The sequence below is a fragment of the Lipotes vexillifer genome, unplaced genomic scaffold (assembly GCF_000442215.2).
Source record: "Lipotes vexillifer unplaced genomic scaffold, Lipotes_vexillifer_v1.1 scaffold1330, whole genome shotgun sequence".
NCBI lineage: Eukaryota > Metazoa > Chordata > Mammalia > Artiodactyla > Lipotidae > Lipotes > Lipotes vexillifer.
Genome location: NW_006787533.1, coordinates 75,102 through 90,436, shown reverse-complemented (window position 1 = coordinate 90,436; position 15,335 = coordinate 75,102). Strand labels below are relative to the sequence as shown.

General features: G+C 39.0%; 1 protein-coding gene across 1 annotated transcript in view; it reads left to right on the top strand.

The window, feature by feature from the left end:
• Positions 1-15,335, top strand: part of LOC103072412 (protein unc-80 homolog) — a gene marked incomplete at its 3' end in the record, with an annotated part of 220,293 nt that overhangs the window by 131,508 nt on the left and 73,450 nt on the right. Inside the window, exons 28-29 of the mRNA XM_007460228.1 lie at positions 1,611-1,711; positions 12,445-12,645. Coding sequence (XP_007460290.1) covers positions 1,611-1,711; positions 12,445-12,645 — 302 coding nt within the window. The remainder of the gene's footprint in view (positions 1-1,610; positions 1,712-12,444; positions 12,646-15,335) is intronic.

Genomic DNA, 15,335 nt, shown 5'->3' with positions numbered 1-15,335 from the left:
GGAAAGAAAGCATTTTAATGACAAGGACAGTTTTTTGAAATCTAGGTCTTTGTGCCTTTATTCTCCTGGTCAAGACCTTTAAAGAAAATGTAGATATTCCCTTGGGAATAGCTGGCTTAAAGTCTTCTATAAACTAAAGTCTCTATTTCCCAAGTAAAAACAACCAAAATTTCAGAAAGGAAAGGTTGTCTACATCTAACAATTAGTGACCTTCAGCAAGTCACTTAACTTCTCAGGGATTTGTTTTCCCCAGCTACCCAGTGAGAATAATTCTGTGTACTCCTTGCCTACTGTGAAAGGATGCTCTAAAGATAAATTAGGGATGATAGTAAAGTATGTTAAACTCCTGAGAATAAGCTTTATATACAATCAGAGGTGTAGATTGTCACTATAGGACCCAAAAAGACTCTGAATCCCAAAATGTGTTAGTCCTATGGGCTCTCATCATCATCTTAGTAGACAAGAAAAAGATTAAGCAGGCTTGCCGGTAGGACTCACCAGCGGCCTAGAATTTAAATGTTAGGTTAAAAACTGAAGTGCATATTCTTTGCCTTTTAGTCCCTGTATGAAAACCAAAGTGTAAAACTCTTCTTTCTAAGTAAGTTGTTTCAGAAGTCAGTCAGGAAATGTGGATAAATTATCAATCTAGCCTGCTGAAACAGAAGCTGAGTGTATTTAATCAAGGAGAGTTTAAAATAGAAAATGTTTCTACACCTACCCACCCTTGCCTTTGAAAATAGCTAATTTATGCGTTAGTTAAGATTCAGCTTATTTTTTTAAGGAGACAATAGAAAAAACCTTATGACATCTTTTGTTATAGGTCTGAGCTGTAAGAGTACCATCAGTTAGTTTTGGGGAAAATATTACTTGAATTAATTATTTAAATGGATCAATGTAGCCTAGCCAGTTAAGTCAAACTATCCAAGCTAGAAGCATAGTTTTGTCATAGAAAATACCCAGAAAAGCTTGTAGATTTGAGGACAGAGCTTTGTTATCTAGTACACTAAGTAGAGAATTCCTGTGACATGTCTCCTTCACAGTTTCCTACAGAGACGAGTTTGGACAAAGGGTTGTCCACAGCTGGGCACAGTTACGTCCAGATTCCCTTAGTCTTTCCAAGGCACCACCCATCTTTGAAATAGCTCTGATAGCAAAGCCAGGTGATGTTAAGAGTAGTAGCACTAGCCGTAGTCACAGCAGCAGTGGAGGTAGCAGCACCCTTTGTGGCCACTGCAGGTTGGTTGGTGTCCCTACTTAACTACACCTGTGAGGTCTGGGCAGTCTGGAATGGATTTGGGCACACTCAACCAATAACTTGCTCATCTCAGCAATTCAAGGACTTGACTCTGTTCTTTTTCTCTGCTCCCATATCTCAAAATGGAAGCCACCGTAACAGAGATCATAAATGTCTTTGTAATTTGCCAGTTCAGCTGGTGGTGAAGGGAATAGCTCCTATTCATATTACTCCACTAAAGCCGATGCTATGCCCTGTAACCCATTGGCCATGGTAGTCTGCCCTAGGATTCAAAAGCATGGACCACTATACCATAGCAACATGCTCTCCAGGGAGACAGAACAATATAACCTTTCTTGGTATTTTTCTTTTGAAGAAGGGAGTCCTTGGAGTGCAAGTGAGCCCAGCATTGAGCCAGAGGGAATGAGTACAGCCAGCACAGAGGAAAATTACCACAGGAACATGTCATGGCTTCATGTAAGTAGGAATCTCAGAAAGAGCGCTGAGATCAATTTCTTTTGGCATTGGGGAAGATCTGTGGAGGTAGGATGAAAGACTATACTAAAAACATCCATCATTTCAGCCTATTAGAAAAATTATAGGCTTTTATTTCAGCTGAACCTCTGGGTACTCACTAAGATTGGTCTTCTGCTGGATTATATTCATTTGAAGCTTATCTAAGACCAAGGGTGCTTTGTTATAGTTGGCGTGTGAGTCAATATAAGTCAGGGAAAAAAACCCTGAGGGATCAGGCCAGTTTGGTGGTCAAGAGAGACTGAGTGACACAAGGCAAGGCATCATGATCAGTTTTATACAGGTCACCACAAATGCTGAGAGCAAGGTCATGGTGTCAGTCCTGAGTCTGTATTAGATCAAATTGTAAACTAGGACACAGAGATTCTAAGATGATGAAGGTCACACCTCAAAGGGTTCTCCAGAGGGCACAGGCAGGAGGGAATCCCAGGCACAGATTACAGTTCAAGGTTTGACTTGGGTGTAAAGAAAGGAAAAGAAAGGTCGGGAAGCATGATGTGAGATCCACAGTTGGCAGGGTACTGCCAGCACTATTATTATTTTTTTTAACACCTTTATTGGAGTATAATTGCTTTACAATTGTGTGTTAGTTTCTGCTTTATAACAAAGCGAATCAGCTATACATATGCATATATCCCCATATCTCCCCACTCTTGCATCTCCCTCCCACCTTCCCTATCCCACCCCTCTAGGTGGTCACAAAGCACTGAGCTGATCTCCCTGTGCTATGCGGCTGCTTCACACTAGCTATCTATTTTACATTTGGTAGTGTATATATGTCCATGCCACTCTCTCACTTCACACCAGTTTACACTTCCCCCCACCCCGTGACCTCAAATCCATTCTCTACGTCTGTGTATTTATTCCTATCCTGCCCTTAGGTTCTTCAGAACTTTTGTTTTTGTTTTTTAGATTCCATATATATGTGTTAACATATGATATTTGTTTTTCTCTTTCTGACTTACTTCACTCTCTATGACAGACTCTGGGTCCATCAGCCTGACTACAAATAACTCAATTTCGTTTCTTTTTATGGCTGAGTAATATTCCATTGTATATATGTGCCACATCTTCTTTATCCATTCATCTGTTGATGGACCCTTAGGTTGCTTCCATGTCCTGGTTATTGTAAATAGAGCTGCAGTGAACACTGTCGTACATGACTCTTTTGGAATTATGGTTTTCTCAGGATATATGCCCCGTAGTGGCATTGCTGGGTCCTGTGGTAGTTCTATTTTTAGTTTTTTAAGGAACCTCCATATTGTTCTCTATATTGGTTGTATCAATTTACATTCCCACCAACAGTGCAAGAGGGTTCCCTGTTCTCCACACCCTCTCCAGCATTTATTGTTTCTAGATTTTTTGATGGTGGCCATTCTGACTGGTGTGAGGTGCTACCTCATTGTAGTTTTGATTTGCATTTCTCTTATGATTAGCGATGTTGAGCATCCTTTCATATGTTTGTTGGCAATCTGTATATTTTCTTTGGAGAAATGTCCATTTAGGTCTTCTGCCCATTTTTGGATTGGGTTGTTTGGTTTTTTGATATTGAGCTGCATGAGCTGCCTGTAAGTTTTGGAGATTAATCCTTTGTCAGTTGCTTCATTAGCAAATATTTTCTCCCATTCTCCCATTGTCTTTTCATCTTGTTAATGGGGTCCTTTGCTGTGCAAAAGCTTTGAAGTTTCATTAGGTCCCATTTGTTTATTTTTGTTTTTATTTCCCTTTCTCTAGGAGGTGGGTCCAAAAGGATCTTGCTGTGATTTATGTCATAGAGCATTCTGCCTATGTTTTCCTCTAAGAGTTTTATAGTGTCTGGCCTTACATTTAGGTCTTTAATCCATTTTGAGTTTATTTTTGTGTATAGTGTTAGGGAGTGTTCTAATTTCATTCTTTTACATGTAGCTGTGCAGTTTTCCCAGCACCACTTATTGAAGAGGCCAGCACTATTATTGATCTTAGATATGGAATATCTCCATCTCCTCTGATTTTAATCTGACTTCCTGGTAGGGTCAGATAAAGGGCTGGCTGGTACCTCACGCTCAGTGTTTACAGTGCTATGCCCTTGGAACTGGTTGATCCCCAGAACTCGCTGATTTTGAGAATCTCTGAGGCAGCTATTTTTAAAGTAAACTTTTTAGTGAAGTCCAACCTACGTATTAAAAAGCATACAAAATCTATGTGTACTGCTCAGTAAATTTTCACAAAATGGGCACATCTGTGTAACCACCACCAGTTCAAGAAGAACATTAGCAGTACCTTAGAAGCCCTATCCGGGCCCTCGACCAGCCACTACTCTCCCCTATTGGTCACTGCCATTCTAACTTCTAAAACCAAAAACTATTTTGTCTGTTTTTGAAATGTGTATAATTGGTGACATATGCTGGGTACTCTATTGTGTCTGATTTCTTTTTTTCACATAAGTGTAAATCCTCCAGCTTTGTTCTTCTGCAGGGTGGCCTGTTCTATTCTTGGCTGTATTCATTTCTATTAGAATCACCTTGTTAACTTCCATAAGAAAGCTTCCACAGCAGCCTTACTTTGAATACAAAGATCATTAAAACTGAGGAATTAAAATCTTTAATAAGTCTTCTAATGTATAAAATGGTCTATCCTCCATTAATTTGTGTTCCATCATTCATTTAGGATCTCTTCAATTTTATTCAATAATGCTTTTTAGTTTTGTGTACCGTTAACCCTCTGGAAGTGTTTGTGTAAGACCAGAGTTATTTATTCTTTAAATATTTAGAAGGGATCACTGGTAGAAACTTCTAGATCTAAAAATGTCTTTGTAGGAAGGTTATTAATTACACATTTAATTTATGTAATATAATTAAGATTTCTCCAGGGAGCAGATTGGGCAAATTGATTTTTTTTCCTAGGAATTTGTTAATTTAATCCAAATATTCACATTTATTAACAAAAAGATGTTTATAATATTCTTTTTTTAATTTATTGAAGTATAGCTGATTTACAGTGTTGTGTTAATTTCTACTCTGCAGCAGTGATTCAGTCATACATATATACATATATTTTCTTTTTCATATTCTTTTTCATCATGGTTTGTCACAGGATATTGACTATAGTTCCCTGTGCTATACAGTAGAACCTTGTTGTTTATCTATTCTATTTATAATAGTTTGCATCTGTTAATCCCAAACTCCCAGTCCATCCCTCCCCCACATCCCCTATTCTTTGGCAATGACAAGTCTGTTCTCTATGTCTGTGAGTCTGTTTCTGTTTCGTAGATAAGTTCATTTGTGTCATGTTTTAGATTCCACATATAAGTGATATCGTATGGTATTTGTCTTTCTCTGTCTGGCTTACTTCACTTAGTATGAAAATCTTGAGGCCCATCTATGTTGCTGCAAGTGGCATTATTTCATTCTTTTTATGGCTAAGCAATATTCCATTGTGTATATATATATGTATGTATGTATGTGTGTGTGTGTGTGTGTGTGTATATATATATATATATATATATACACCACATCTTTATCCATTCATCTGTCAGTGGACATTTAGGTTGTTCCCATGTCTTAGCTATTGTAAATAGTGCTGCTGTGAACACTGAGGTGCCTGAATCTTTTTTTTTTTTTTTTTTTTTTTGCGGTACACGGCCTCTCACTGTTGTGGCCTCTCCCGTTGCGGAGCACAGGCTCCGGACGCACAGGCTCAGCGGCCATGGCTTACGGACCCAGCCGCTCCGCGGCATGTGGGATCTTCCCGGACCGCTCAACTTAGGTTGCTTCCATGTCTTGGCTACTGTAAATAGTGCTGCAGTGAACATTGGGATAGATGTCTATTTTTGAATTATGGTTTTCTCAGGGTATATGCCCAGTAGTGGGATTGCTGGGTCATATGGTAGTTCTATTTTTAGTTTTTTAAGGAACCTCCATACCGTTTTCCATAGTGGTTGTATCAATTTACATTCCTACCAACAGTGCAGGAGGGTTCCCTTTTCACCACATCCTTTCCGGTGTTTATTGTTTCTAGATTTTTTTATAATAGCCATTCTGACCACTGTGAGGTGATACCTCATTGTAGTTTTGATTTGCATTTCTCTAATGATTAGTGATGTTGAGCATCTTTTCATGTACTTCTAGCCCATCTGTATATCTTCCTTGGTGAAATGTCTCTTTAGTTCTTCTGCCCATTTTTTAGTTGGATTGTTTGCTTTTTTGATATTGAGCTCCATGAGCTGTTTGTATATTTTGGAGATTAATCCTTTGTTCTTTCATTTGCAAATATTTTCTCCAATTCTGAGGGTTGGCTTTTTGTCATATTTATGGGTTTCCTTTGCTGTGCAAAATCTTTTATGTTTAATTGAGTCCCATTTCTTTATTTTTGTTTTTACTTCCGTTACTCTAGGAGGTGGGTCAAAAAAGATCTTGCTGTGATTTATGTCAAAGAATGTTTTTCCTCTAAGAGTTTTATAGTGTCTGGTCTTACATTTAGATCTTTAATCCATTTTGAGTTTATTTTTGTGTTTGGTGTTAGTGTTCTAATTTCATTCTTTTACATGTATCTGTCCAGTTTTCCCAGCACCACTTATTGAAGAGGCTGTCCTTTCTCCACAGTATGTTCTTGCCTCCCTTGTCGTAAATTAGATGACCATATGTGTGTGGGTATATCTCTGGGCATTCTGTCCTGTACCATTGATCTATATTTCTGTTTTTGTGCCAGTACCATACTGTCTTGATTACTGTAGCTTTGTGGTATAAGTTGAAGTCGGGGAGCCTGATTCTTCCAACTCCATTTTTCTTTCTCAAGGTTGCTTTGGCTATTCGGGGTCTTTTGTGTTTCCATACGAATTGTAAAATTTTTTGTTCTAATTTTGTGAAGAATGCCATTGGTAGTTTGACAGGGATTGCCTTGAATCTGTAGATTGCTTTGGGTAGTATAGTCATTTTCACAATACTGGTTCTTCCAATACAAGAACATGGTATGTTTCTCCATCTGTTTATGTCATCTTTGATTTCTTTCATCAGTGTCTTACAGTTTTCTGAGTACAAGTCTTTCGCCTCCTTAGGCAGGTTCATTCCTAGGTATTTTATTCTTTTTGTTAACGATGGTGAATGGGATTGTTTCCTTAATTTCTCTTTCTGATTTTTTGTTGGTGGTGTATAGGAATGCCAGATATTTCTGTGCATTAATTTTGTATCCTGCAACCTTACCAAATTCATTGATTAGCTCTAGTAGTTTTCTGGTGGCATCTTTAGGATTTTCTATGTATAGTATCATGTCATCTGCAAACAGTGACAGTTTTACTTCTTCTTTTTCAATTTGTATTCCTTTATTTCTTTTTCTTCTCTAATTGCCGTGGCTAGGACTTTCAAAACTATGTTGAATAAGAGTGGCGAGAGTGGACATCCTTGTCTTGTTCCTGACCTTAGTGGAAATGCTTTCAGTTTTTCACAATTGATTATGCTGCTTGCTGTGGGTTTGTCATATATGGCCTTTATTATGTTGAGGTAGGTTCCCTCTATGCCCATTTTCTGGAGAGTTTTTATCATAAATAAGTGTTGAATTTTGTCAAAAGCTTTTTCTGCATCTGTTGAGATGATCATATGGTTTTAATTCCTTAATTAGTTAATGTGGTGTATCACATTGATTGATTTGCATATTTGAAGAATCCTTGTATCCCTGGGATAAATCGCATTAGATTGTGGTGTATGATCCTTTTAATGTGTTGCTGGATTCTGTTAGCTAGTATTTTGTTCAGGATTTTTGCATCTATGTTCATCAGTGATATTGGTCTATAATTTCCTTTTTCTGTGATATCTTTTTCTGGTTTTTGTATCAGGGTGATGGTGCCTTCGTAGAATGAAGTTTTGGGAGTGTTTCTCCCTCTGCAATTTTTTGGAAGAGTTTGAGAAGGATAGGTGTTAGCTCTTCTCTTAATGTTTGATAGAATTCGCCTGTGAAGCCATCTGGTCCTGGACGTTTGTTTGTTGGAAGATTTTTAATTGCAGTTTCAATTTCATTACTGTGATAGGTGTGTTTATATTTTCTAATTCTTCCTGGTTCAGTCTGGGAAAATTGTACCTTTCTAAGAATTTGTCCATTTCTTTGTGGTTGTCCATTTTATTTTCATATAGTTATTTGTAGTAGTCTCTTATAATCCTTTGTATTTCTGTGGTGTCAGTTGTGATTTCTCCTTTTTAGTTTCTAATTTTATTGATTTGCATCCTCTCCCTTTTTTTCTCGATGAGTCTGGCCAAGAGTTTATCAATTTTGTTTATCTTCTCAAAGAACCAGCTTTTAGTTTTATTGACCTTTGCTATTGTTTTCTTTGTTTCTGTTTCACTTATTTCTGCTCTGATATTTATGCTTTCTTTCCTTCTACTGACTTTGGGTTTTTTTGTTCTTTCTCTAGTTGTTTTAAGTGTAGGATTAGATTTTTTATTTGAGACTTTTCTTGTTTCTTGAGGTGAGATTGAATTGCTATAAACTTCCCTATTAGAGCAGCCTTTGCTTCATCCCATAGATTTTGGATCATCGTGTTTTCATTGTCATTTGTTTCTATGTGTTTTTTAATTTCTTCTTTGATTTCTTCACTGATCTCTTGGTTATTTAGTAGTTCACTGTTTAGCCTCCTGTATTTGTGTTTTGTACAGTTTTTTTCCTGTAATTGATTTCCAATATCATAGCGTTGTGGTCCAAAAAGATGCTTGACATGATTTTAATTTTCTTAAATTTTCCAAGGCTTGATTTGTGACCCAAGATGTGATCTATCTGGGAGAATGTTGCATGTGCACTTGAGCAGAAATTGTATTCTTCCTCTTTTGGGTGGAATGTTCTGTAAATATCGATTAAATCTATCTGGTCTATTGTGTCATTTAAAGATTGTGTTTCCTTATTTATTTTCTGTTTGGATGATCTGTCCATTCATGTAAGTGGCGTGTTAAAATCCCCACTATTATTGTGTTACTGTCAGTTTCTCCTTTCATGGTTGTTAGCATTTGCCTTATGTATTGAGGTGCTCCTATGCTGGGTGCATAAACATTTATAATTGTTATATCTTCTTCTTGGATTGATCCTTTGATCCTTACGTAGTGTCCTTCTTTGTCTCTTGTAGTAGTCTTTATTTTAAAGTCTACTTTATCTGATACGAGTATTGCTCCTCCAGCTTTCTTTTCACTTCCATTTGCATGGAATATCTTTTTCCATCCCTTCACTTTCAGTTTGTATATGTCCCTAGGTCTGAAGTGAATCTCTTGTAGACAGCATATATCTGTATCTTGTTTTTTATCCATTCAGCCAGTCTGTGTCTTTTGGTTTGGGCCTTTAATCCATTTACATTCAAGGCTATTATCAACATGTATGTTCCTTTTACCATTTTCCTAATTATTTTGGGTTTGTTTTTGTGGGTCTTTTTCATCTCTTGTGTTTCCCACCTAGAGAAGTTTCTTTAGCATTTGTTGTAAAGCTGGTTTGGTGGTGCTGAATTCTCTTAGGTTTTGCTTGTCTGAAAAGCTTTTGATTTCTCCATAAAATCTGAATGAGATCCTTGCTGGGTAGAGTAATCTTGGTTGTAGTTATTTTTCTTTCATCACTTTAAGTATATCCTGCCACTCCCTTCTGGCCTGCAGAGTTTCTGCTGAAAAATCAGTTGATAGCCTTATGGGGTTTCCTTTATATGTTATATTTGTTTTTTCCTTGCTGCTTTTAATATGTTTCATTTGAATTTAATTTTTGTTAGTTTGATTACTATGTGTCTTCATGTGTTTTTCCTAGGGTTTATCCTGTACAGGACTCCATGTGCTTCCTGGACTTGGGTGACTATTTCCTTTCCCATGTTAGGGAAGTTTTCAACTCTAATCTCTTCAAATATTTTCTCAGATGCTTTCTTTTTCTATTCTTCTTCAGGGACTCCTGTAATGCGAATGTTGGTGTGTTTAGTGTTATCCCAGAGGTCTCTGAGGTTGTCTTCAATTCTTTTCATACTTTTTTCTTTATTGTGCTCCTTGGTGGTTATTTCCACCCTTTTGTCTTCCAGCTCACTTATTCGTTCTTCTGCCTCACTTATTCTGTTATTGATTCCTTCTAGTGTATTTTTCATTTCAGTTATTGTGCTGTCCATCTCCGTTTGTTCTTTAGTTCTTCTAGATCTTTGTTAAACACTTGTATTTTCTCAATGTGTGCTTCCCTTCTTTTTCCGAGAGTCTGGATCATCTTTACACTCATTACTCTGAATTCTTTTTCAGGTAGATTGCCTATTTCCTCTTCATTTACTTGGTCTTGCAGGTTTTTACATTGCTCCTTCATCTGTGACATATTTTTTTGCCGTTTCTTTTCTTTTTTTTTTTAATGAGTGAGATTGTGTTCCTGTCTTACTGGTTGTTTGGCCTGAGGCTTCCAGCACTGGAGTTTGTAGGCTGTTGGGTAGAGCTGGGTCTTGGTGCTGAGATGAGGGCCTCCGTGAGACCTCTCTCTCATGAATATTCCCTGGGGTATGAGGTTCTCTGTTAGTCCAGTAGTTCAGACTCAGAGCTCCCACAGCAGGAGCTTTGGCCCAACCCCCGGCTTCTGAACCAAGATCCCCCAAACCATGTGGGATGACAAAAAAAAAAAAGAACAATTACAAAGTAAAAAATAAAATTAGACTAGGAAACTAACAGATATGTTAGAAAGAATATAAAAATAAAAATATAGATGAGTCAACAACCAGAAGGTACAACAGTACCCCAGTAGTAAGAAAGAGGAGGAGGGAAAAGAGAAAAACAAAACAGAAAAGAAAAAAAGGGGGAAAGGCCTTGGCTGTGGAGGGCAGGGCCTAAGTAAGGGTGAGGTTTGGGTTGGGGGAAGGGGCTATGGCTGTGGGGGGTGGTGCTTAGGCTCAAGGAAGAGAAGGGGCTGGGCATGCCCCCACCCCAGTCTCAGAGGGTGGGGGACCTCACCTGGGCTTGAGTGCGTGGGGTGAACGCCCTCCACTCCTCTCCCCTCCTCCTGGAGGGCCCCTCCCGCCTGCCTCTCCTGATCTCCCCAGCCTCCCTCCTATGCCCCCAAGCACCCACGTGGCCTGGAGGGGGCCTTGAAGGGCAGAGGACTGACCTGGGAGCTCAGCAGGTTCCCCAGGCCCAAGTGGGTGGAGCCGTCACCTTCCACTCCTCTCCCCTCCTCCTGGAGGGTCCCTCCCGCCTGCCTCTCCTGATCTCCCCGGCCTCAGTGGCACCAATCCTGTCTGGCCTCCACTTCTCCTCCCCCCCTCTGTCCCCCCACATCCTACCGGTTCACTTGGGGGTTCCTCCTGTCTCCTTGGGCGTCAGGGTCCCCCACCAGCGGGCTGCAGGTGCCCTAGTTGTGGGGAGATGCTCTATAACATTTTCTTAAGATCATCTTAAATTTCGTGAGATCTACAGTAATGTGCCTTTATCATTTCTGATATTGGTAGGTTTTATCTTTTCTTTCTCTTTTTTTGATCAGTCTGGCTAGAAGTTTGTCAGTTTTATTAGTCAAAGAACCATTTTTTGGCCAGATTCAAGAATAACAAGGGAAGGTTTACAGTTCTTCTTTGTGCCCTGACTCATATTAGTATAAACAGGAATATCAGGGATCTTCAATGAATCTTGAGAGAGATTTGTATATTCTGTTCAGACAGCACCTATTTTTTTTTTTGAAAACTTTGAAGAGTATGAGGTACTGTTAGCCGAGTTTGAGAGGGGTGCGTTGTTACTGTTATTTACATTTGTCTCAGATTAAGCAGGGCCTCTCATTCCTAAGGAAATGCATGGCAGCCCTGCCTGGAGGTTCAATTGGTCTTATCTGTGTAGACTTACTTTATGTTCTCCATTCAGTGTGGCACATGGTCTCGCACAGTTTAGTTGTTGGGGTGGGAACTAGTTTCATGAAGGATAGAATCATTCAGAAGATTACTCTGTGCAGATTTGACTAAACTTGCAGCTCTAGGAATGCTACTGCCTTTTTAGGAAGGCAACTTAAGAAGTTATCATCTCAAGGCCCTTCATTTCTTTTCTTAAAATAACCATATCATTTAAATCAACTGAGTTCTTTTCTGGAATACTACTTGGGAAGTCTAGAAGATATGAAGATTTGAGCCAGATCAAGCCACAAGTGAAGAGCTAGAATAGCCCAAAAGCTGAAAACAAATTAGTTTGTAGAGAGGGAAATGGAGTGCTACACTGGGTTTCAAGGCCCAGTTGAAGGTTAGAGGCCAGGGTGGAAGATGCAGAAATGTTTTCATGTTCCATGTAGGTGGGCTGCAGTTAAAGACATCCCACAGCTGTCAGAGGCCAGCCAAATCCTTTGGGATGGAGCTTCTCATTAGTTTCTGCTCTTCTCCTGGCTCCTTCTACAACATAAGAGCTGAAAAAATAATACATTTTAATTTCAGAATCTTCATTTGAAAATATTTGGGAATCAGACACTCCCCGATAATTGTTTCAATTTTTGAAGAGCACTTAACCTTGTATTATTTCAAAAAGAACTTTCTATCAAGTGTGAATCCAGGGAGGAAAAGAAGCCACGTACATAAAGGCTTGTAACTCTTTGTTCTCTTGTGGGAATTATTATTCTCTGTGGAATTATTGTGATTTTAAGACCCATTAAGGAAAGTTGACATTCTGACTTTTCATCTTCCACCCCACATCGTTGTTCACAGTTGGTCTGTACCTTGGTTGCCTGGTTGAGCTTCAGTGATGTCTGTGTTCCAGGTCATGATCTTGCTGTGCAATCAGCAAAGCTTCATCTGCACCCACGTTGACTACTGCCACCCTCACTGCTACCTGCACCACAGCCGCTCCTGTGCCCGGCTTGTCAGGGCCATTAAGCTGCTCTACGGAGACTCCGTGGACTCCCTCCGAGAGAGCAGCAGCATCAGCAACGTGGCTCTCCGGGGCAAGAAGCAGAAAGAGGTGAGCGAATGATCACATGATAATATACCAATGATAGGGAAAATGATGTCCTAACAATCTTCTCTCTGGAAATGCAAACTTCAGCCCACTGCAGTTGCATAAACCAGGCTACACATCTGTGTGATTTCGAGCAAAATTAGAAGATGGGTACAAAAAAGACAAGGGAGAAAAAAAAAAAAAATACAAGTGCTTTGTCTTCATGTCCATGAGCAAACATGGGCTCAACTCTTTTCCCAGGCTTATTTCTACAAATAAATATGAACTCAAAGGGGCACTGGTGATTAGTAGGTTGCTGTGGTAGGAAGAATAATGCCCCCCCAAAGATGCCCGATTTCTAATCCCTGGAACCTGTGAATATGCTACCTCACCTGGCAAAAGGGATTTTGCCTCTGTGAGTAAGTTAAGTATCTTATAATGGGGAGATTATCCTGGATTAGCCAAGTGGGCTGAACGTAGTCAGAGGGAGAGATGGAGATGTGATGACAGAAGCAGAGGTCAGAATGATGCAGGGTAGTGAGTCCAGGCAGCCTCTGGAAGCTGGAAAGGACAAGGAAATGGATGATTCCCTAGAGCCTCCAGAAAGAACACAGCCCTGCCAATTCATTTTAGACTTCTGACCTAGAGAACTGTTAAGACAATAAATTTGTGTTATATTTTTGCCAGGAAGATTTTAGTGATTTGTTACAGCAGTAATAGGAGACTGATACCGTTATAGCTTAAGAAATAAGCAATAAATGGCCCAACTGTTCACTGATAAATAATAGAGTCAAATCAGACTAAAGGAAACTTCTTCAAGAAACTATCACATTTTCTAAGCATTCAGCTGCACTTTCCTGAAAACTGAACAGCTGAACTGGCAGAAGATGACAGTAACCAGGGCTGCCGTGCTTCTGCCAGGGAAGCCCTGAGTTACCCATCTGCCCCTGAACAGGCGTGATGGCCAGGATGCTCTACTGCATGCTGCTGGCTGCCCCTGCAGCTGCTTCTCACAAGTGGATCTGCCAAGAGATTTTTATATAATCCCTATTCATTTTGATGAGCATTCATTGTGCACCTGCTGTTGGCACAATATGAGGCCAGATATTCTTGGAGAAATAAAAAATAATTAAGCAGGAGCAGAGGATATTTCTGTTGATACTAAAGAGTTTGTGAACCAGGTTTGGTGGGGTGGGAGGATGGCAATAAAATACAAATCAAGCTAGAGAACATAAACAATAACAAAAAATGCACATTTGAGTTGTATATCAATCTGTAATGCTTTAGCACTCACAAAGGGGATTTATTTAATTATGATTTTTTAAATTTTGAAAGCAATCTGGGTATATGGAAGAAATTTTGGCTAATACAAGAGCTCCTAAAGAGATCCTAAAGAAAAAATATATGTATCTCATGTGTATCATAAGTGTGCTAATTTGCCTTCTGGAATATGACCTTTTAGTATATTTTCTTCAAAGCATATGTATGAGCGTATAAGCTAGGTATACATCATTGACAAAGTACTTTTCGATTCTTGCAAATCTTGTGCAGGAGATACTCTTCATCACATTTTACAGATGAAAATGTTGAGGTTCAGAAAGACGGGATTGTCCACAGTTCACATCTAGAACAGCTAGACTTTAATTTATAAACATGGAATTTCAAAGTCAGGGCTTTTTCATCTAGACTCTATTGCATCTCCCGGTATTCAAACTACACAAATTCTGAGGGGAAATCAGGTGGGGAAACTACATGAACTGCTAAATGATGACATAAAAAGAAAAATATGTATGTGTATATATGTTTGTATGTGTATGCATGTACATAGACATGCATTTATGTTTGAGATACATGTATACATTTATGTTTGATATACATATATGTTTGAGATATATATGTATATATATGTTTGTGTATGTATGTACATAGACATGCATTTATGTTTGAGATACATGTATGTACACACATGTATCTCAAGCATAAATGACACTACATACAAAGAAAACCTATTTTTATTTAGGTAAGTTCTCCTTCATATAAAAACTCCCTTAGCTTTAGAAGAAAACCATATATGTTGAAAATTGTAAAAATACGCCAACCTACTGTTCATTGTTCACCATACACACACTGAGATTTCTTACTTCCATACCTTTGCTCCAGCTGTATCTTCACCTGTAATCTACATGTGGCTGAACCCAAACATCCTTCAAGATCCAACTCAAGTGCCACCTCCTTCTTTTCTGATCTCCCTAGCATTTACCACAGGGCATACTGCAGGTGGATAATTAATGACATTTTCTATTCTTTCTTCCTGTAAACTACAATGATGGTTTACTTGTGCTTTTCACATCTTTCATTCAATTATTCATTCATTCATTGATCCATCCATCCATGCGTCTATTCAGCAAATTTTAAAGAGATTCTGGATCATGCTGAGTCCGTATTGTTTTGGGTATAATAATGGCCAAAGAGATATGGCCCTACCCTTGTAAGATGCACACAGTCTAGTCCAGAGACAGAAATTAATCAAATAAACATCCGAAGTTGATATAAAATTGCAACAATGATAAGCACAGTGAAGGAGAAGCACTCTGTGCTGAGAGAGCCTATGAGTAAGACTTTGAACCAAGGATGATGGCTGGAGCACGGAGGACCGTGGTGCCTGATGAGGCTGCACAAGCAGGTAGAGAGCAGACCAGGTTGAGCTTCTGAGG